Below are 23994 nucleotides of genomic sequence, written 5' to 3' on the forward strand. Positions count from 1 at the left end.
GTCTGTACTGGTTGGACTTAAATGAGTTAAACCAAGGTCTATAGCCCTTGGGTCATAGACTATGAGCTATAAATATATTGGTCTTTTTATACTGGGAATCAGGAGTTATTTTAGTGATCATCTTGTTTCTTATTTATTTTTGTCCTGATTGCGCCCTGAGCAATTTTATGACCGAATAAAAACAAATAAAATCAACATAAATTGAAAAATCGTCTTAAATAATTGAGATCTCAATTTCAGTAGCAGTAATCGTGATTATTATTTTTGCCATAATCGAGCAGCCCTAGAGAGTCTTCTTTACCGACTGTACACTCCACCTCCCTCTACTCCCCCACTTTTACAGATCTAGGCTAACATCAGATTTTAACCTTAGGCCCTATCAAATAAAAATGTTTTAAGCCTAGTCTTAAAAGTAGACAAGGTGTCTGCCTCACGGACTTAAGCTGGGAGCTGGTCCCACAAGAGAGGAGCCTGATAACTAAAAGATCTGCCTCCCATCCTATTTTTAGATATTCTGGGAACCACCGGTAAACCTGCAGTCTGAGAGTGAAGTGCTCGGTTAGGAATGTATGGAACAATCAGGTCACTGATGTATGATGAAGATTATTATATGATGAAGATTTATTATTAAGAGCTTTATATGTGAGAAGAAGGATCTTAAAATCTATTCTGAATTTAACAGGTAGCCAATGTAGGGAAGCTAAGACAGGAGAGATATGATCTCTCTTTTTAATTCTCATCAGAACTCTAGCTGCAGCATTTTGGACAAGCTGAAGACTTTTAACTACATTCTGTGGACTTCCTGAGAGTAATGAATTACAGTAATCCAGTCTTGATGTAATAAATGCATGAACTAGTTTTTCAGCATCACTCCTGGAAAGGATGCTTCTAATCTTAGCAATATTCCAAAGGTGGAAAAAGGAAATTCTACACACAAGTGAATTTTAATCCTAAACAACTAAACTCAACATATAAATTACATCTGGATTTAATCTATGTTGAAGTTTATTTGTAACTCAGAGTTGTACATAAAATAAAAAGGAAATCAATGTAATTTGTAGTAAAAGTGACTGATGCCGCTTCTCAGGCAGAATAAAATGTATTTTAGATTCGATTTAATAACTAAAACAGTCAAAGATAATTTATTTTTTATTTATTTTCAAAGTTCAATCAGAGTCGATTAATATTTTGAAGTAAATTTAAATTTATGGAACATGTCTTAACGAGAACTTTTTTAGCCTAAACGGGCTCCTTGAGTTCTGCTGACCCAGTTCAGCTCGTACCGCCTGGCCTCAAACAACAAGAAGTGATCTGCTGTTAAATGATGTAACGACATTAAAGAAAACATCTCAGTTTTATTAGAGTCATGAGGTGGACACCGCTCTCCATTGTTCTGGAGTATATCTGATTGGGTTTCTTGTCTCATTTTGAGACAGAATGAAGAAAAGTCCCGTTAATTCCCACTAAAACCAAACTGGGGGAATTAGCTGACGGACGTTCGTCCGATGGATTGTTGGTGTTTATGTTCTCTGAGGTTCCATCCGGTGGAGATCCAGACTGGAGGGAAACTGGAAGGTTTAGTTCTGACTGCTGAGTTAAAGCAACCATGAAACAAGAGTGGATTGATTCACTCTGTAAACACAATCTGTTCAACCGTTTCTCCTTAAGTTTACGGAACAAGCCAAACATGGATTCGGAAGATCTTTCATGGACGTAAAAACAAAGAGTCGGAGTACCCGGTCCGGAGGGTTACCGGGGTCCCACCCTGGAGTCAGGCCTGGGGTTGGGGCCCGTGAGCGAGGGCCTGGTGGCCGGGCTTTCGCCCATGGGGCCCGGCCGGGCCCAGCCCGAACTGGATACATGGGCTCATCCAACTGTGGACCCACCACCCACAGGAGGAACATGAAGGGTCCGGTGCAGTGTGGATCGGGTGGCAGACCGAGGCGGGAGCCTTGGCGGTCCGATCCTCGGACAAGAAAACTGGTTATTGGGACATGGAACGTCACCTCGCTGGCGGGGAAGGAGCAGGAGATTGTGGCAGAGGTTGAGCGGTACCGGCTAGATATAGTCGGACTCACCTCGACACATAGCATTGGCTCTGGAACCCAAGTCCTTGAGAGGGGTTGGACACTCCTTTGCTGGAGTTGCTCCGGGTGAGGGCTGGGGTTGGTTTTTGTTAGCCCCAAGACTCTCTGCCTGTGTGTTGGGGTTTACCCCGTGGGATGAGAGGGTAGCTTCCCTGCGCCTTCGGGTCGGGGAACGGGTCCTGACTGTTGTTTGTGCTTATGGGCCAAATATCAGTTCAGACTACCTGCCCTTCTTGGAGTCCCTGGGACGAGTGCTAGATAGTGCTCCATCAGGGGACTCCATTGTCCTGCTGGGGGACTTCAATGCTCACGTGGGTAATGACAGCTTGACCTGGAGGGGTGTGATTGGGAGGAACGGCCTGCCTGATCTGAACTCGAGTGGTGTTTCGTTATTGGACTTCTGTGCAAGCCGCAGTTTGGCCATAACGAACACCATGTTCGAACATAAGGATGCCCATCGGTACACTTGGTACCAGGGCAGCCTAGGTCGCAGGTCGATGATAGACTTTGTAGTCGTATCATCTACCCTGCGGCCATATGTTTTGGACACCCGAGTGAAGAGAGGAGCAGAGCTTTCAACTGATCACCACCTGGTGGTGAGTTGGATCAGATGGCAGGGGAAGATGCCACGTAGACCTGGCTGACCCAAACGCATAGTGAGGGTCTGCTGGGAACGCCTGGCGGAAGAACCTGTTAAGACGGTCTTCAACTCCCACCTCCGGCAGAGCTTTGACCGCGTCCCGAGAGCAGTGGGGGACATCGACTCCGAGTGGGCCTTGTTCCCCCCTGTGATTGTTGAGGCGGCTGTTGCTAGCTGTGGTTGCAAGGTGGCCGGTGCCAGTTGTGGTGGCAACCCCCGTACCCGCTGGTGGACACCAGAGGTTCGGGGAGCCATCAGGCTGAAGAAGGAGGCCTACAGGGTGTGGCTGGTCTGTGGGTCTCCGGAGGCAGCAGACGGGTACCGGATAGCCAAGTGGGGTGCAGCAGTGGCAGTTGCCGAGGCATGGGAGGAGTTTGGTGAGGCCATGGAGAAAGACTATCGATCGGCGCCAAAGAGGTTTTAGTAAACTGTCCGGCGCCTCAGGAGAGGGAGGCAGCAACTTGCTCACACTGTTTACAGTGGGGATAGGGAGCTGCTGACGTCAACTGGGGCTATAGTCGGGCGGTGGAAGGAATACTTTCAGGAGCTCCTCAATCCCACCAATGCGCATTTCGAGGAGGAGCCAGAGCCGGGAGACCTGGGGATGGACTGTCTAATCCCTGGGGCAGAAGTTGCTGAGGTAGTCAAACTTCTACACAGCGGCAGAGTCCTGGGGTTGGATGAGATTCGTCCTGGGTATCTCAAGGCTATGGATGTGGTAGGACTGTCGTGGTTGACACGTTTCTGCAACATTGCGTGGTCATCGGGGGCAGTTCCTGTGGAATGGCAGACTGGGGTGGTGGTCCCCATCTTTAAGAAGGGTGACCTGAGGGTGTGTTCCAACTATAGGGGGATCACACTCCTCAACCTCCCTGGAAAGGTCTACTCCAAGGTACTGGAGAGGAGGGTCTGATTGATAGTTGAATCTCAGATTGAGGAGGGGCAATGTGGTTTTCATCCTGGCCGTGAAACTGTGGACCAGCTCTATACCCTTGCAAGGGTGATGGAGGGGGCATGGGAGTTTGCCCAACCAATCCACATGTGTTTTGTGGATTTGGAGAATGAGGGTGTCCCCAGGGGGCACCCTGTGGGGGACGCTCCAGGAGTATGGGGTGGGTGGCCTTTTATTAAGGGTCATTCAGTCCCTTTACCAGAGGAGCGCGAGTTTGGTCCGCATAGCCGGTAGTAAGTCGGACCTGTTCCAGGTGAGGGTTGGACTCTGCCAGGGCTGCCCTTTGTCACCGGTTCTGTTCATGACCTTTATGCACAGAATTTCTAGGCGCAGCCGTGGTGTGGAGTGTCTCGAGTTTGGTGGCAGGAGAATCTCGTCTCTGCTTTTTGCGGATGAAGTGGTCCTCCTAGCTTCATCCAGCTCTGACCTTCAGCTCTTGCTGGGTAGGTTCGCGGCCGAGTGTGATGCGGCTGGGATGAGGATCAGCACCTCCAAATCTGAGACCATGGTTCTCGACCGGAAAAGGGTGGCTTTCCAACTCCGGGTCAGGAGAGAGGTCCTACCTCATGTGGAGGAGTTTAAGTATCTCGGGGTCTTGTTCACGAGTGAGGGTAGGAGGGATCGGGAGATCGACAGGCGGATTGGTGTCTGCAGTGATGCGGATGCTGAGCCGATCTGTCGTGGTGAAGAGGGAGCTGAGCCAGAAAGCCAGGCTCTCGATTTACCAGTCAATCTATGTCCCAATCCTCACCTATGGTCGTGAGCTTTGGGTAATGACCGAAAGAACGAGATCGCAGATACAAGTGGCCGAAATGAGTTTCCTCCGTAGGGTGGCCGGGCTCAGCCTTAGAGATAGGGTGAGGAGCTCGGACATTCGGGAGGGACTTGGAGTAGAACCGCTGCTCCTCCGGATCGAAAGGAGTCAGTTGAGGTGGTTTGGGCATCTGGTTAGGATGCCTCCTGGACGCCTCCTGGGGAGGTGTTTCAGGCATGTCCTGCTGGCAGGAGGCCCCCGGGTCGACCCAGGACACGTTGGAGAGGTTACATCTCCAATCTGGTCCGGGAACGCCTTGGGGTCCTGCCGGAGGAGCTGGTGGAGGTGGCTGGGTAGAGGACGGTCTGGAGCTCCCTAGTTGGGATGCTGCCCCCACGACCCGGATAAGCGGAGGAAGACGACGACGACCAAACATGGATCCAAGCAGGCCGTTTTCCTTTTTGTTGGGATTTAGTTTTTAAATCAGATTAAAGCACACCCGTCTTTAAAGGTCGACATTACTCATGTTTTAACACACCTTCAGTGGGCTCTATTGGAATGAATGCCTTGTAAGTTGTCCTCTGGGGGGAAAAATCCGGTGCTCCTGTTGGAGGATAGAAAATTCAGCCAGAGGAGAAAGTGGCTTCAGACGACAGGATTTGGAGTCTTACTTCCTTAAATTTCGACATCTGTCCTCTAATTGGCTAACAGTAACACGACTCTACCAGTGACTCTGCTCTGCAACGCTGATCTTTAATCTCCACTAATAACACAAGCCTGGAGGAGTTCTGCTGTGTGGTGGTAATGCATGGTATAACCGGGTCATTTGATAAAAGTTTAGCCATCGGTAGAGATTTTGACCCTACTGTTCACCTTCCTTAGAAGGTCAACCTGTTTAGTTTTGGAGCGTCAGGATTTTATCAGAGTCATCTGGATGACTCGATGACTTGTGCTGTAAGGCAGGAAGTGTCTTCTGGTTTGTTCTGAGTCAGAAGCTCTGAGGTTTCTCAGCAGCATCATGAAGATGAAGAAATGAAGCAGCAGGCTGTTTTTTATCAGACATCTGATTTGGGGGTTGTTCTTCACACCAGGCTCTCATATTCCAGGAAATTGGATCTGAGGATCATGCATTTTTCAGGGGATTTAGGCTGCGATGATAAATTTACTCCTACTAATGTATGGTTCTTCAGGATGTCTGACTGACAGCACAGCAGCTTGCCCTTATTAATAAGAGGAAGAGCACAACTTCCTGATTGATGTCGATGTTGTGGTGGTGAAGATGAAGATGTCTTCATCTCCGTGGGGAAGGGGGCGTCCTCCATTCCCAAACACCTGTTGTTCTCACCTAGATAAGTATGTTTCTGTTTCTCGTTTTGCTGCTTGGTTTCATTTAATCTCGTTGATCTAATTAAACAGAGTGGATATTTAACGTCCCTCATGAAACTGCAAGTGATTAAAGATTCAGCCTCACCTCTAACCTTCCTACCATCATAAGAAATTCGTACATTAGGTGGCTTAGTTACTCTAACTGGTTGAAAATGGTTGAGAAAGCATAGCGGACGTGTTGGGTTTATTAGAAATATTGGATCAAAGCTCCTTGGGTCTCCGTAAGCCGATATTCGTGCTCCTAAAACAGGATTCACCCTCAGATGAATAAAACATAAATGAAAGTGGCTCACTTATGTGCAAATTAATAAATGATGTCTGTAAAAGCACTCTTGTGGTCATATTTGTGTAAATATTTTATTTAATTATCCTATTTATTTTCCCCACTCAGGCAGCAGGAAGCTGAAGAACAGTTTTGTGGTTAAGAAGTTTGTTCAGGTTCAACATGTAGTCTCATTTTGTTTGTTTGTTTTTGAAGAGCAGATGATAAACAAAAGTAAACGTTTGTTATTGATTTTTTTTTATTCTTCAGCAGTAACAGCAGGGTCTTATGATGTTCATTGTAGTTTTACCCCAATTCAGTTTTTTCTTGTTTTTCTGAGTACGGGAATTTAACGGCGTTTATTTAACTCATTTGCTGCCAGCCTTTCTCACAGTTTTTACTGTTTTTTGAAGAGTGACAGAACGTTGCGCTAGGATGATGTCAACAACCAAACCAAAGCGGAGACTCACCTCTTACATCAGGAAGAATCCACGCGTTTTGAGCGTTATCCGTTCTTTCATAATCCGTTGTTGAATTGTGATCGGCAGACGCTTTTCCGGTTCGCGCCTCACTTTTTTTTACAGCAGCGGCCCAAAACGATCTCCTAACACATGGATGTTCTGCTTTCTGATCACGTGATGCATGATGTATGCGGAGGAAGATCGGCTTTAGAGCTGAGATGTTTGTTCTCTCGGTGCGGGGACTCGTCCGACGCCCACACATTGGCAGTGAATGAGTTAACGGCAGTTATTTATTGGCGGTTGTTTAACTACGACTAATGACAAACTCAAAGAGTTTTCTCTAGATTCATAAAAAATGCTCAGTTTTGATTTGCTGTAAACTTTGGGTACGGGAGCCTGCAGCTGCCAAAATACCTCCATATTTTATCTAAATATTTACTACAGTTTTATTTCTCGTTTTACATGATTATATTTTATTGCTTGCATTGCATGTTTTATATGATTATATTTTAGCGCAGTTTTATTATTTGATATTATTATTTTACTGTCTATATGATTTTATGTATTACTTATTTTCTAATTTTTGTCCCTTATATTAGCTCTTTTATTATATTTTTACTCATTTTAATCCAGTGTTTCCTCTGTAGGGGCCCTCTGCCCCGGGAGCGGTGGTCGACTGTAGCTTCCTGGGCGCTCTATAGGTGGGGGTCTATGCTCCCCCTCCACTGAGTGCCCTGACAGTTAAAGTTAAAGTCCCATTAGTTGTCACACACACAGGTGTGTGCGAAATTTGTTCTCCGCATTTGACCCATCCCCTGGGGGAGCGGTGAGCTGCAGACACAGGCGCGCTCGGGAACTATTTGGTGGTTTAACCCCCCAATCCAACCCCTTAATGCTGAGTGTCAAGCAGGGAGGCATTGGGTCCCATTTTTTCAAAGTCTTTGGTATGACCCGACCAGGAGTCGAACCCCTGATCTCCCAGTCTCAGGGCGGACACTCTACCACTAGGCCACTGAGAAAGGTGTGGGGTTAGTGTGGAAGACCTGATGCTGCCGGGGCAGATGGCTCCTCTGATGGCATTTCCTTGCCTTACCTTACTTGGCTCATCTGGACTCAGCCAAATATAATTTTTACTTGTTTGTGTGTGCGTGCGTGTGCTTGCATATGTCTGTTAATGTTTTTAACCTGTTGTGGGAATCTGGGGTCATTTTGTAAAGCACTTTGAGTAGCACTCTGTTTGAAAAGCGCTTTATAAATAAATCTGATTGATTGATTGATTGATTGATGATATTCTTTCTTAACTTTGTTCTGCGTTGGTTACCCACGCCCATTATTCAGTTCTTTCCTAACACCGAGTAATTAATAAAGATTTGTTATTTTCCTTCTTGCTGACAAGATTCGGCTACATCTGCAGCCTTCTTCAGAGCGTCACCAGTGTTTATCCAGCTGGTCACTCATGTTGCTGTGGCCCTGGATGACATTAATGCTGCAGTGCATTCTGGGAAAATGGATAGGCTTCATCTCCGAGCTAGTCCCCGACAGAGTTCATGGTGTCTAGGAGCTGAAACTTGACACGCTTGCTCTCACAAGCAAGCGTGTTTGAGAAAAAAAACGCGACGGTTGTGAACGACTAAACTCCACGAGCTGAAAGGAAAATCTCACCAGCCCGTTTACTTGTGGGTCTCTGCAGCGGTGTGGAGCGCTGCCGCTGCCGTGTGGTTGTTGCTACGAGTCTGCTCCATCCACCCTAGGATCTGTGGCAAGCCGTTGTAGCATATAATTCACTAACACTTTTATGCTGCCAATAATAATAATAAATATGACCACAAGTACATTGTTACAAGTAGAAATGAAATGTTAGCATTTCTAGTAGATTACTACTGAACACGTTAATGAAATAATTAAATTCTACTGATTATATGTGAATATTTTTAGATATGTTACTTTGACTAGGATGAGGTCATACAAACCTAAATTGTGAATGAAATATAAGTCAAATGTTGTGCCATAAAATATTTATTAACTATAAATATCAGCTGGGAAAGAGGGAACTAGACAACACCAATTTTAAAGTATATTATTGAGCCTTTTATATTTTAGCTTTTTTATTTTCATATTTTTAGCAGCAGACCATAATCTCGCTTCACTTGAAACGTCGTCAAACAGAATACTCGATTAATCGATGGAAGATTCGATAGAATACTCGAGTACTAAAATACTGGATAGCTGCAGCCCTTATCCAAAGCGGCGTACAGGAACCTGTAGGGCGTGTCGTGATCTGTGGAGAAAACCGGAGTACCCGGAGGAAACCCACGCATGCATGCGGAGAACATGCAGCTCCACACAGAAAGGCCACAGCCGGGTTTCAAACCTGCAACCTTCTTGCTGCGAGGTTAAAGTGCTACCAACTGCGCCACCATGCTTAAATAATGAATCTAAATGGGGACCTTTTTCATTTCCAGTCGTCTGTTCCTTATCATTTCTCCAACGTTCCCTCTACACCACGTTCCGGTCCAGTTTTACAGCCCCTCACCACGGGCTCTAAGACCTTTTAGTCCCATTAGCTGGACCCCCCGTCTCCGTGTCCGAGTGTGACGTTGAACGTCTGTGTGTGTCCACAGGTTTACAGCAGTCATCACGATGACTGATGGGGATTACGACTACCTGATAAAGCTCCTGGCCCTGGGGGACTCCGGCGTGGGGAAGACCACGTTCCTGTACCGGTACACGGACAACAAGTTCAACCCCAAGTTCATCACCACAGTCGGCATCGACTTCAGGGAAAAGAGGGTGGTGAGTTCCCGACCTGTCCGCGCTGACGAAACCTCCTCGGGTCTGGGTGAAGGAGACCTGGTTACCATGGTTACTGTGGCATTTGCTAGCTATCTCGGAACAAACAGTGGGTCGGATCTTCTACCAGCGTTCTCCCTCTGCAGCTGTTGAGTCACAGGCCTGTTTTTTCTGACGTATGAAACCATTTGTTAGAGAATTAAACTCTGTTTGTGGGTTCTGGTCAAGATGTCACTGCGGATGAAGCCCGGACCTGCGTCTCACCGACTTGAACTAAGATACCCGCCAAAAACAGCACTGGTGGGTGGATGACTGTCGTAAATGGTAAAAGGCCTGTATTTGATATAGCGCCTTCTAGAGTCCTGGAACCCCCCAAGGCACTTTACAACACAATCAGTCATTCACCCATTCACACACTGGTGGGGATGAGCTACGATGTAGCCACAGCTGCCCTGGGACGCACTGACAGAGGTGAGGCTGCCGAGCACTGGCGCCACCGGTCCCTCCGACCACCACCAGCAGGTAACGTGGGTTAAATGTCTTGCCCAAGGACACAACGACAGCGACAGACTGAGCGGGGCTCGAACCTGCAACCTTCCGATTACGGGGCGAGCTCTTAACTCCTGTGCCACCGTCGCCCCAAACATGCTGGACACCGGCCCTCTAGCACCTTGGGGGGTTGTAGAACCCTAGAGGGTGATAGTTATCAAAAACTGGCCATTTACCAAGCTAGCAGGTTGATGTAAAAGCTGCAGATTTGACTCTTTTATTCTCAGTGTGACATTTGGTTCCTGGAACTGGATCTGACGAGGAAGTGCTTTTATTATTCCCTGTTGGGATCAGACGGGTTGCTCCATCCGACAGAACTTGGTATAAAAATGGCTCCTCCTCCTGAGGCTGGATTCTGGAAGAGAGCTGATGGAGATGCATCCTGACAAGCTGACAGACCCGCTGTCCTACGGGGACGAGCTCTGAAATCTTGGTGTTTTTTTCCTGGTTGATGGTGAGATGGAGATGAAGGTGAGACGCAGGTCCGGGCTTCATCTGCAGTGACGTCTTGATCAGAACCCACAGAACCAGATCCTGGATCCAAGCTGTTGAACGATCCTTCACCCTAGCAGCCTGCTCAGCCTCGGCCTCCCAAGGGCCACGTGACATCAGAGATGAGGGAACACCTTGGGATCCTCCACGACCTCCTAGACCCGTGGTTCTTAATCCTGGTCCTAGAGGGCCGGTGTCCAGCATGTTTTAGTTTTAACTCTGCTTCAACACACCTGATTTCAATCAGCAGGTGATTAACAAGCTTCTGCAGAGCCTGGTGAGCTTCTGCAGGTGATTCAACCACTGAATCTTGTGTGCTGGAGCAGAGAAACCACTAAAACGTGCTGGAGACCAGCCGTCCAGGATCAGGATTGAGAACCAATTACCTAGACCTAAAACTGTAGGCAGGTGGGTGGATGGGTGGGCTGATGGATGATGGATGGATGCACTGAGGAACCAAACCAGATGATGAAGTGTGATGAAGAGTCAGAGGTGTGAAAGCCGCCCGAAGCTTCTTCATAGACCTCAGACGGAGATCTACCTCCTGATTCCTTCTCCGGGTTAGATTCCAGGATCTGATCCCACCGTCTGACCGGAGGGTCGGTTTTATTAATGCAGCTAAACATCGAGCCTTTGACGGTTTCTGAGACGTCGTTAAGCCTAACTACATAAAATGTCTTTGCATCCAGGAAAAAGAGACAGAGCGCTAAAGTAAACAAAAGGATTTCCAACGTCACGGAATGAGAATGCCACATCTGACGTATTTGTGAAGGAAATAGGTTTAGCAGCGATCTGACCTTTCCTGTCTGAGCAGGAGACACAACCTTCTCTGACAGTAACGCGATCCAACGCAGAGAACTTCCATTTCTGTCTCGCATCAATCTTCGTCGAGTTTTCGGTTGTGCTGGCGGCTTTCTGAGGATTAAGAGACACTCTTTATGTTTTTTTCACCGCGGAGACGAACCAGAGATGGTGGAAGAGCTTCAGTTCACCGTCAATCTCGGGGATCGGCTCTAATATTTTTATTTGCTCCTCTTTAGGTTTACACGGCATCGAATCCAAACGGAACGGCAACAGGAAAAACCTTCAAGGTTCACCTCCAGCTCTGGGATACGGCTGGACAGGAACGGTGAGCCCTTCTCGGATAGCTTCCCGAACAGCCTCTGTTTGGAGAAGTAGGGTTTACAGGAATGACGTGCTAACAGCTAGTCATCTTAAATCAGCTTCAGTCTGCTTCTCAAGAGTTTAAATGACATTCTTTAAGAAACTTTTATTCTGCCATGTTTCATTCATTTGCTCGTAAACAGAGTTTCATGTAAATAACTGGTTTATCGTCACTCATCCACCAATTTTGCAGACTCCGGCAGGTTTATCGAATAATTAAAGAGCAAGTCACCCCCTACCTATCTTAGTTTTGATCAGAAACAACATTATTCACAATTGTTTTGTTTATTTGTCACATTTAAGTATCTTCCTGAGCAGCCTCTGTTTCCTCTTTATGTTCATCAGGAGTGATGAGCTAACGGCTAGTTTTGGTGAAGACCATTGGGTGTTTATGCCGTCCTGAATTAACTCCAATTTACTCAAGTTCCCAGAAGTTTTTGTGATGTTATTTTACACACAACTGTCAGTTTAATGCTACAGGTTATTCACTATGATGCATTTTTATTAATTTATATGGAATTCTTTGGTTATTTAAAGAGCAAGTCACCCCCTACCAGAATCTTTCTCCACTCCCACTTCCTGTTTGAAAAATGCAACAAATGCTGTTGCCTAGCAGACCGAGAGGGCGGAGCCGCTAACAAATACATACACACACAGTCTCACAACAACATTGTGACATCATATGGTACCAGCTAATGTTCTAGGGTACCTCTTAGCCAATAGCGATGGCAGATTTAAATTCAAATACAGTGCAAAGTTTTTACCTGACAACGGCACAACACTGGCAGTTTTAGGCAGAATATTTAAATTTTAACTACGATGCATCGAAGTGCCAAACTATTGACTTCACGTGTCTGCAGCACAATTAGACACACATTTATATAGTTTATCAGCAAAAAAGTTGGTTTGGGGGTGACTTGCTCTTTAAGAGGAATTATTTAGTTATTTAATAACAGAAATTTGATGAGCACCAATCCTCTTTTTGAAGATTGACACCAGTTTTGGACGAGAGGCACATGAGTAAGATGGACATGTTTTAAAGTGTTTTCTAGGGTTAGGGTTAGGGTTATAATTATAGAGGAATGAATTCTATAGAATTATGTTTATGTATTTAGCAGATGCGTTTGTCCAAAGCAACTTACAGGTGATAATGAAGCCAGCAGGTTGTCCTTGAGGCTAACAACAAACACTAGTCAGTCCTAGGTGAGGCAGCATAATCCATCCTAAAGGGAGGGGAACAAGGAGTGGACAGTAGAGAGGGGGGACGGGTGCAGGGAGGGTCCTGGTTTAGAAGATGCTCTCCGAAGAGCAGGTCTTCAGGAGTTTCTTAAAAAATACAGAAGAATCTTAAGTTTCATTTTTCTACGGGAAGTAACATCTAGCAGCAGCTGTTTACGTCCTCAGATCTGACTTGCTGTCAAAATGGTGCCTTTTATGGTTTATAAGAAAGGATTTAAATGAACCCTCACATGTTCTTAAATTGTTTTTTTCTGTCAGGTTTCGCAGCCTGACTACGGCGTTCTTCAGGGATGCCATGGGTTTCCTCCTGATGTTCGATCTCACCAGCCAGCAGAGTTTTCTAAATGTCAGAAACTGGATGAGTATGTCCTCCTGCTCTGTTTCCATCAGAAAAGTTGTTTCATTTCTCAAAGTCTTTCAGTATTTATCATCAATTTACATAAAAACAAAACTACGATTGTTTAAAGGATCATTTACATGAAGCGTGGTGGGTTTTAATCCTATGCATATTTAAGTGTTTCATTATATCTCTGTTTTGTTTATTTACGAACCATTTCTTAATGTTCAGGTCAGCTTCAGGCCAACGCCTACTGTGAGAACCCGGATATTGTTCTGGTGGGGAACAAGGCGGACCTGGCTGATCAGCGGGAGGTTCAGGAGAAACAGGCCAAGGAGCTGGCTGATAAATATGGGTGACTTTAAAATCCTTTTGTTTTATTTCCAGCTTAAAGATGTGGAACAGTCATTTAATTCATGGGTGAGTCCATGAATGTTGGTGACAGTGTGATCCGCTCATCTAATCCTGTCTGTTTTCTATCAGGAGCTAATGCAGCAGATAGGTGTAGGAGACTATTTTCATGTTCAGCCTGCATGAAACAACCCAGAGTGACCCGTTAGAATCAGAAATAATCAATAAAAAATTGATTTCCACTGTTCCACCCCTTTATAAATTCCTCCATCTCCAGCTGAGTTGTTGTTGTTATGCTGACAAATGTGATTATAATCCTGATGATGTCATGAGTTGACAGTCTCTCATTCCATCACACAAATCTACTCGTCCCAGTTAGATCCTCAAACTGGTTTTATAACTTTATTCTAACGCGGGTTCACTGGTTGAACGTTTAGACACCAAAAACTTTTGATTAAATATTAAACCTTTACCACTGATAGCTGTTAGAAAAAGATAGCTGCTAAAGATGGCTCTTTCTAGATAAAAATCAAAATCCAAAATAGACATAAAAACGATAGAAAAACAGTATGAATAGATGTTTTTGAGCTAATAGCTGTTGGCAGTTAGCGATGATCTAATAGTCAATAGGGGTTAGCTGATTAAAGAGCAAGTCAGCCCTTAGAACTTATCTAATAAGTAATTGGTAGCTGTTAGCACTTATCTGATAGCTAGCTGCTAGCTGATAAATGATGGTTGTTACCTGTTTAGGGTTTCAGTCTAAAAAGTGTTACAGAACAAAGTTCGGACTTGTAGCATTAACCCTCTGGAGGCAGGCGTCACAGGTTTTCAACGTTAAAACCTTCCTACCTGGTTGCTGCACACGTATTTCATGAGCATTTTTAAACTCAGAAGTTCCCCTGAAGGACTTAAGCTAGGTTTATGTTTGACGTGTTCACTTTCCGCTTGGTGATGCGGCTCGCGGATGGAACGAGCTTCACAACTCGCAGCGTTTATGGTTCATGCGGCTTATCTCTGTGGTGAGCCAATATTCTCCCAAACTGTAGGGGGCAGCATGGAGCTCTATGGCATGCATCCAACACTACACCTACATAGTAGAAGTAAAAATTACTGTTGTTTACAACATGGCATTCCAGCATTTTTAACAGCGTTCTCGTCTTTTCCGACAGTGCGAGTTATTTCTCTCCAAGAATTATTAACAACATGTTGATCACGGTGATCTCTGAGAGCTGAATCATACAAATGTCTGTATTTACGAACCTCTGCCATACTAGTTCTTGCCGGTCCGCCATGTTTTTCCGCGTCCGACCGTCCGCGGTGTGCGGTGCAGAAAATTTGGGCCGTGTGGAGGCGCGGTGGAGGGGCGCGGTTGTTAAAATGACGCAATTTTGCCGCGCGGAGCCGTGCGGACCTCGCGGACGCGTCAAACATAAACCAAGCTTTAGTTGTTCGTCCTTTTATAAAACTTATTTTGACCAGAGTGGGTTAAAAAGTAACTGTTCAGGGTGATTGTTTCTGTGTGGAATTTAGGAATTGGTAATATCTCACCTGTTGTAGTCAAATTTTTTGAACAACCTCAGTTTAGATAAACATAGATTAGTTCTGATCAAACAGAAGAGCTAACACTAGTTATATACACTCAGCTAAAGCAGGGTATCCGCGGATCCTTAAAAAGTCTTATAAAGTCTTAAATTAGCTTTTCCAAATTTAAGGCCTTAAAAATCCTTAAAAATTACAAATAATCCTTAAATACAGTTTCCAAAGGTCTTAAATTTTCAAAGACCCAATAAACACGATTATTTTATTTCTATGAAATTTTCATGATTTCTAGTTAGTGTTCAGCGTTTTTATGTATGATGTTGGCATAAGCGGAACCGAACACATTCAGTTGCTTGTGAAAGGGGGCTATTTTTAGATGAGCACATTAGCTGGTTAAACTAGTGGGAGCTTGCGCCGTGGGGATGTGCAAGTTTGATGGTAACTGGATGGCTAATCCCACGTTTGCGACGTGGTTAGTGCTGGTTCCAGGCAATAGCGGGAAAATAAAGCTTAAATTAAATTATATAAATAGCTTAAATTTGGTCTAAGTGGCCTTAAAAAAGGTCTTAAAAAGTCTTAAATTTGGCTCCCTTAAACCTGCAGATACCCTGTAAAGGATTATTAGGAACACCTGTTCAACTTCTTAATGCAGTTATCAAATCACCTTCAATAATCCATAATTGCTAATCCCTTTCAGAACATTTGAATGAAGCTGTTTATATGTGAAATAAAGCTGCAAGTGTTTTATTGTTCCTCACAGGATCCCATACTTTGAGACCAGTGCAGCTACTGGAGCGGAGGTGGACAAAGCGGTGATAACGCTGCTGGACCTGGTCATGAAGAGGATGGAGCAGTGTGTGGACAAACCACCTGCTGATTCAGCCAATGGGAACGGAGCTACGAAGCTGGAAGCTTCTCAGCCCAGTGAGAAGAAATGTGCATGTTAAAGCAGGAACGACGAGGCGCGTCTCCTTTGTTCTCCTTTTACTTTACTTCCTGTCTGTTTGATAGCATGTTTCTCTTCTTCTCTCCCTGAAAAACAAACACGAGCCGCCTTATTTTTGTTTCGGCTCAGCTTTCTTCCTGTCTGCCTCCCTGACGGTGAAACAGCTCTGGCTCCCTCTAGTGGAGGCCGGTGGGACCACCACGACAGCCAGTCGGCCTCCAGGAGTAACTAAAACCAGGAGGAGATGGCGTCAGACACATAATGTGCCTCTTTAAAGACATGCAGCCTGGAAATTAAACTCTTTTTCTCGGTCTTCTTGTCATTTGAATGATTTTAGAGATGTTGAATCAGAGCTTCAGTTGGAGCGCTTTAACTGTTTATCGCCTCACAGCAGGGAGAAGGTTAAACAATGGGTTTAATCGGCCCTACGGTGAGTTTAATATCAGGCTGGATGTCTGTGTGAAACTAGTCTTATTCTCCTGAAGCTTCACGCTGAGGATTAGTGGGACCAATGTTTTATTTATTTTATTTCTGGTGTCGTCAGCCTCATGTATGATTTTCAGTTATCAGTGAAATTTAGTTGATAAATTTGTGCTGAAGGTGTTTTGTACACGTCTGTGGTGTGAAGCACTCCTGCTGTGTTTCTCAGCATTACACCTGTTTTCGGTTTTTCTCGTCTCTCGCGGTTTGATTTGCGGTACTCTTTGGGGTGGTAGCTATTTTGTTAGCCACATGAGCTAATTTGGGACTACTGAAGGTTTTTCATTTCAGCTCGAGCCACTTTAAGCTGCATTACATTTTCAACTATTAATGAAATAAAAGTGTGGAGAAATGCAGCAGTCCTTTCTGAACGAGCTAACTGAGCACATGGTCACAGTCGGGCAAAGACCCTGTATCTCCAAAAATGGAGATCCTTACTCTGATACCCCTTTATTCATAAGTCATCTATGAAACCATCGATAGATGTTTCAGAAGACGAATACAGCTGATTCATGTAAGCTATGACTGGAGATGGGTGGTTTTAGCCCGACGGTGCGGATATCGAACACTAGCGTTTAGCAGATCGTCGCCATTCAAGCACAAGTGAACAGTTTAAAGGTTAACTTGGTCTTCACGGAGTTTATCTAACCAACAGACAAACTGACCGACTAGCTAACGTAGCATCAGTAATCGGCCGTGCTAGCAGGATGCTAACCTAATATAAACAGCTCAAACGTGTGAGTAAAAGGTGGCCGTGTTCCTGTAACGTTTCAGTCAGAGGAAATCGTCCCGCTTTACGTTCAGTTCTAAATCCTTTGAAGCGCTGGCTTTTTATCCCATAGCATTAGCATGCTAAGAGTCAAGCTAACCTAGCCTGTTCCCATTATTTAGTTGGTTAATTTAAAAAAAGTGTAATTTGGCATTGTTTGGTACTTTGCATACTTTAATACAACATATGTAAAATGGCCATGTATTTTATACATAAATGTGTTGTTTTCGCTGACCAGGTGTGCTTTAGATGCTGAAATATGTAAGTTTGCTTTGGAGCATCGCAGCGAGTGACAGATGTTAGCTCATCTAAACTTCTGCTGCTTCCACAGAAAACGGTTAGGTTAAGTGAGCTGGCTTGTTGTTCTAGTGGCGTGCCGTCACTGGATCTTTACAACGTTTAACAGAAAAACACGCCAACATGAAGCATACGTTCAATTTATTTTCTTCTCAGTAGAATAAATTAAATGATCAACCTTAATAAACTGAGACCCAAGAGTAGAAGCCGGAAGTGGGAACAAATATGCGCTGGTCACACTTCTGGGGGATTTCTGTAATTCTTGGTCATTAAGATGTTTTTGTTTTCTTCAGTCTTGATAAAAAGACGGTGAGGAAAAAAAAGACTCAACAGATTTTTGATGATGTTTCCTTTAAAAAATCAGACAAAATAATCCTTTAAGGTAACAAACTACGTGGCAAAAGATACCTGAAATCATTTTTTTCTTTCAGTTTTATGATGCGTTGTTAAAGCTGTGTGAGCAGGTCTAACATCTGGAGGTCTTAGGTCTGCATCCTTTACAGAAACCCAAAAGGTCTGGAGGCCTTGGTTAATGTTAGTCCTGACTTGGGTCATTACAGCTTTTACTTTTTTGTACTCGTTTATGGTTTCTGGGCTCTCAGCCACTTCAACGTATTTGACCCCATTTCTAAACGAAACCATACATGATTCTGCCGCCACCGTGCCATGGTATTTTGCCAAAACAGAGCTCTAAAAGTCAGTTCATATCTTTTACGTCTTTGTTTGAAAAACACTGTTTCATGTAAGCATTTTAATTCAGAAAAATCTTGTGGGTTTTGTTTTGTTCTTTATTCGGCTACACGTAACGCCTTTAGGTGCATTTTTGCTTCAGCTCTGTAATTTATTCTTTGGTTTCATTCATCTGAGGCTTTCATTTTTCTCGTGATTTAGGTGTTCAGTCTTGTGTTTGGTGAAACCCTTTTGTCTGATCCAACATAAAACTTGTGAGCTGCTGGATGTTTTCATGTAAAACTGATGATTAATACCAAACAGATGCAGAGTGAGCAGAAGCCCAGCTGTTTTTGTGCCAGAAATGTCGGTGTAATCAAAGTACCTCCGAGAGCTTTTATTTTTGAGAATCTGCGTGAATTTGTTCTGATGCCTGCAGTTTGTTCCTGTTTGAGTTTTCTCGGTTTGTGTTGATGCCTGTACGTGCTTGCTGCGCAGTAAGAGCATGTTTGACTCGATGAGAGTGGAATGATCTGTGATGAGTTTATTGTATCTGATGCCAGAGCTGCAAATAAATCTTTGTTTGTTTTATGCTGATGGTTTCTTATCCTGGGAGTGCATCAATTCACATGGACACACATGAAGCTTGGTTTAGGCTTTACGCGTCCGTGAGGTCCGCACGGCTCCGCGTGGCAAAATTGCGTCATTTTAACAACCACCCCCCTCCACCGTGCCTCCGCACGGCCCAAACTTTCCGCACCGCGCACCTAGGAAATTTTCTAACCACGCGGACGGTCGGACGCGGAAAAACATGGCGGACCGGCAAGAACTAGTATGGCAGAGGTTCGTAAATACAGACATTTGTATGATTCAGCTCTCAGAGATCACCGTGATCAACATGTTGTTAATAATTCTTGGAGAGAAATAGCTCGCACTGTCGGAAAAGACGAGGACGCTGTTAAAAAATGCTGGAATGCCATGTTGTAAACAGTAATTTTTACTTCTACTATGGTGTAGTGTTGGATGCATGCCGTAGATCTCCATGCTTCCCCCTACAGTTTGGGAGAATATTGGCTCACCGCAGAGACAAGCCGCATGAACCATAAACGCTGCGAGTTGTGAAGCGCGTTCCATCCGCGAGTCGCATCACCAAGCGGAAAGTAAATGTGTCAAGCATAAACCAAGCTTAAGTCTCAGGCTCATTTCTATGAGGTCATCCTGAAGAAAATGAATCCCAATAATCTCACAAAACTGAAACAATTAAACCAGGTTAAGGTGTGGTTGGTTTATACGTGTTAAGATCTCCTATCTTAGCCTCCGTGATTTAATGACTAATCATACTGATTTATTCAGTCTTTCAGAACCCTGGTCGCAATAAGAAGATTGTGTTTGTGTTAGAGGAAGAAAGCGCCTCTCATGATAAAAATCAAGAGGCGCGTCACGAGAATAACAATTTTTCCCCCGTAATCTAAAATTGGAAAAAATACTAATTGTGAAGGAAGAGAAAAGGGAATAAGAAAAAGGTAATCACAAGATCAGGAGAAACCCCTGGCGTTCATCTGCTGAGATGTCGAGGCAGGCTTCCTCCGTGGCCTCGAGGAGGTGAACACGGACACTTTCGTCTGCCGTGCTGAAAAACACTCTTCCATCGGGTTTATTAGAAAGGGAGATTATGCAGGCAGAAAGATGTTAGAAAATCTTGGGCTACTGGTATCTTGAACCAGAGTGAAGCGACTCACATTTGACTGCACTCGTTGCCCCGCCTCCCTCATAGTCATACCATAGACAAGGACTTGGTCAACTAAAGTGGCTCGAATTTCATCCGAGATCACTTGTGTCCTAGCCCTGGTTCTTACCCTTCCGTGTTGCTGTCGTCCTCAACCCCCCCCCCCCCCCCCCCCCCCCCCCCGGTGTACTAGACCTCCTCCTCCTCTTCTTCCTCCTCCTCCACCCTGGTGTCTTAGACCTACTCCTCTTCCTTCCTGGTGTTCTAGATCTCCTTCTCATCCTCCTCTTCTTCCACTTTCTACTCCACTGTAGTTCCTCCACCTCCTGCCTAGACCTCCTTTTCCTATTCTTACTACTCTTCACCCTCCTCATCCTCCCTGGTGTCCTAGATTTCCTTCTCTTTCACCTCCTCTTGCACCTCCCGCACTGTGGCATCCTAGACCACCTCCTCCTCCACCCTGGTGTCTTAGACTTACTCCTCCTCCTCCTCCTCTTCCTTTGCATCTCTTTGGATCCATTGTTTCAGACCTGAATGAGCTGACTTTGGCCCTTTGATCTATCCATGGGAGTTTCTGATTGGTGTGTTAAATTGTGACGTTTAGTGTTTCCTGTTGGTTAATTGTGTTCTGAGCTCCGGCTGTGCTGACTTCAGTTACCATTATTGACTGCTAGTGCTTTCTAAATGACCACATGGTGTCAGCGCATGGACGTGCTTTTAAAAATGATGTTGTGGTTTTGGAAATTGAGTTCAAAAGGTTGGTTAAAGTGTTGAAGCAATCGAGACAAACTGTAATAAAGTAATTTGTTATAGTTACAATTTACTTTTTCCAAAAAGTAATTGAGTAACTCAGTTACCACATTGTAAAAGTTATTACTTGCCTAGAAAAGTAAAGTAATGGTGACATCAGTTTTATGTTCTATTGCCTAGTTAAGTTTTATATAAAGGCTAAAATGAACATTTCAGAGACCTGCAATGTCCATTCAATAAGAATGTTCTCCTGGATTTCTGGAATGTTAATTTCTACCAGGAAAAAAAGATTATAGATATCAGGAATACAGATCCAGTCTGCCTAATAAATGGTAAAAAGGCCACCTCAGGTTTGTAGGGATTCAGATATCTCAAACTTAATTAAGGATATGCATAACAACTGCACTAGTAATGGAAATTATAATTCCTACAACATAGCTGTTGGTTTGCAATTTTGACTAATAAGAATACAATTAGTATACATTAAAATTTTGCTATATATAATAAGAAATCAGTTGTCTAGTGTGACGTCATCAACAGGCGCAGGACTTGGCCAGAAGGAAACATGGGGTGTTTCTCAGTGTCAAGGCGCCTTGCTTACGAGGACACTGTCCTTCCTTGGTCAAAGAAAATGGTTAAATGGAACAGGCTTGCATCACGGGAGATAACGTTATATTTTACACGTATGTGTTTCAATATAAATATATAACGAGCCTTTTACTTTTTTAATTGTGTATATGTTTGTTAACTAAAATATTGCCACCGAAGCTGCAATTTCTAAGAAACTAATCAACCATAGATGTTGTATGGAGTATAATCAGACTTGTTAATGTATGGAATTAAGTCTGGATTATGTCTCTCATTATGTGAAATCAATTCTAGGCTCTACAAGGTGTATCCGTGTGTGTGTGTGAAACCAAGCTAAAGGCCTGTTACCTTCTCTTATCATGTTTGTGTGTGTGTGTGTGTCCAGTCAGACTTCTAGCCCCCTGAACTGTGATGTCGTAAAGTAGTGATGTGCCTTCACTCTGCTGATATGGTCTAACAATTCATGTTGTGGATGACTGGATATAACCTGTTTTCACCTGAACAGATGTTGGGAGTAAGCATGTATGTTATCTTTTATCCTCTGTGGAGTTGGTCAAGATACTATAAACATATAAATAAGACATCTTGTCCAGCTAATGTTGGAGATGACCATTTGATCCTGGCCAGAAGAAAAGGAAGGGGTAATCATGCCATGTCTCCCTCTACTGACCAATGCTATGAGAGGAGGTGATGTAATCCCAAAGGAGAAGAGAGGAAAGCCTGCAGGAGGCGCTGAGAAGACGAAACAAGCGAACGGATGAAGACTGGGAGAAGAAAAGGTGACATCATGACATCCAAGATTTATGGTCTCTTCGGGGCCGTTGGAGAAGTAACAAGAAGAGGAACACGTGACCAGGAAGTCTGAAGTCTGAAGCAGCAAACAAAGAAATGACTGTGAGGGAGGACAGTAAATGAAAGGAAGATATTGGGTCTGTTCAAGAGATGAGCTTGATGGGATGAGTGAGAGTCAGTCAGTCATGGACTGAGCTTTTTGGAGAAAGGCTTTGAGAGTTTTTAGGAGGAAGGGCCTTTGATGGGAAGAGTGTGTGAGGTAGAGAGATGGAAAGAAGGAAGCTTTTGCTTTGAGCTTTTTGTCTGTGATAATCTGACCTAGTGTCATTTTTGGAGCGCTTACTCAGCTCAACTTTGCTATAACTCGGTTTATTGGCAAAGAGTTGTTTCACTTTTGAACCCACTGTGTCGGGGTTTCGTTTGGATTATTATTCATTTTTCATCTGTGTGAAATAAAACCTAGTTCCTCGGATTCGTGGAACGAAAAAAGGATTTACGAATGGGGTCTCCTCCTGTCGGTAACCGAGCAAAGGTGAGATGCTGGTTGTAAATGCCATCCCTAGGTGTTATTGATATAAGTCGTTTCCTCCATCCTAGGCAACAGGTAAAGTCAGTTGTCTCCTCAGCATAAAAGGAACAGCTGGCAAGGGTCTTAACCTGAAGTGTACATAAGCTTCACGGACTGGAAGGGTGTGTTGGTGTATTTGCGCCTCCTCTTTGTCTGCTTGAACTAATTTTGGTCAGAATTAGAAGCTCTGGGTAATGTGGTGATTGCTTATCAACTCTACAGAGTAAGAGTGTTTGTTGGTAAACTAGCATGCCACGCCCACTACACAGATTACAAGCAAAACCCTGAGATATTAGTAAAATCTAGAAGAGTGGAGCTAGCCTGGTAAATTGGGTTGTAACAATAGATAACTTCTTTGGATCCAAAATACAATTTTATATTAGCTGACTTACTTTGAAATTTGAAAATTGTCCCCGAAGTAGCTGCCGGCTTCTGATCCACACCGCAGTGTATTCTGGGTAATTTTTGACCAAGGCTAGGCTACAAGACACCTCCTGTGTATCCTTGCTCAGCTAGCTAAACGGCTAACAAACGGAGAACACACGCCTCGGTAGAACATGAACATTGGAACACGTCTTGGCGGCTCTTGATGACGTATCTCCTAGGCAACTGGGGCGAGGCCAATACATCAAGGTGAGATTACTTGGCATTGAAAAACACCCATGCTCTACCGAGGCGTACGTTCTCCGTTTGTTAGCCGTTTAGCTAGCTGAGCAAGGATACACGAGAGGTGTCTTGTAGCCTAGCCTTGGTCAAAAATTACCCACAATACACTGCGGTGTGGATCAGAAGCCGGCAGCTACTTCGGGGAAAATTTTCAAGATTAAAAGTAAGTCAACTAATTTAAAATGTTTTTTTTGGATCCAAAGAAGTTATCTATGGTTGGTTAGTTGCTTAGTAGTTGCAGCATTGGTGTCTAGCGGGTAGTAACGCACTTATATTTTTAATTTAATAAACATATACACAATTTAAAAAGTAAAAGGCTCGTTATATATTTATATTGAAACTAATAATACGTATAAAATATGACGTTAGCTCCCGTGTCACGTGACGTTAGGTGACCGCCGTGAAAGCCGCGGTCACGTGATGCAAGTCTGTTCCATTTAACCGTTTTCTTTGACCAAGGAAGGACGGTGTCCTCATAAGTAAGACGCCTGGCCTCACAAGACATCGCCTCGCAAGGCCAGGCACCTTGACACTGAGAAACACCCATGTCATCCCCCAAAAGTACTTTAGACCCTATTTGTAAGGTTATATGGTACGAAGCGGCCAATAGTTTTTCAGCAAATGGACATTTTATTAATTTTCAACAATGTTTTGATGGATATTTCCAGAGATTAAAGGTAAAAACTACTGATCGTCTTTTTAAGGCATCATTGAGTCAATAACTAAACGCAACATAGGAG

At 44.2% G+C, this 23994-nt stretch overlaps 1 protein-coding gene across 2 annotated transcripts in view; it reads left to right on the plus strand.

The window, feature by feature from the left end:
• The window catches only part of rab27b (RAB27B, member RAS oncogene family), a 56791-nt gene extending 38036 nt beyond the window's left edge, over nucleotides 1-18755 (plus strand). For both annotated transcript variants that reach the window (XM_015977065.3, XM_015977064.3), the window contains exons 2-6: nucleotides 9164-9335; nucleotides 11414-11502; nucleotides 13035-13138; nucleotides 13345-13468; nucleotides 15764-18755. In XM_015977065.3, coding sequence (XP_015832551.1) covers nucleotides 9183-9335; nucleotides 11414-11502; nucleotides 13035-13138; nucleotides 13345-13468; nucleotides 15764-15950 — 657 coding nt within the window. In that variant the 5' untranslated portion in view covers nucleotides 9164-9182 and the 3' untranslated portion in view covers nucleotides 15951-18755. The remainder of the gene's footprint in view (nucleotides 1-9163; nucleotides 9336-11413; nucleotides 11503-13034; nucleotides 13139-13344; nucleotides 13469-15763) is intronic.
• Nucleotides 18756-23994: the final 5239 nt, after the last annotated feature.

This window comes from Nothobranchius furzeri, chromosome 6 (assembly GCF_043380555.1).
Source record: "Nothobranchius furzeri strain GRZ-AD chromosome 6, NfurGRZ-RIMD1, whole genome shotgun sequence".
Lineage (NCBI taxonomy): Eukaryota > Metazoa > Chordata > Actinopteri > Cyprinodontiformes > Nothobranchiidae > Nothobranchius > Nothobranchius furzeri.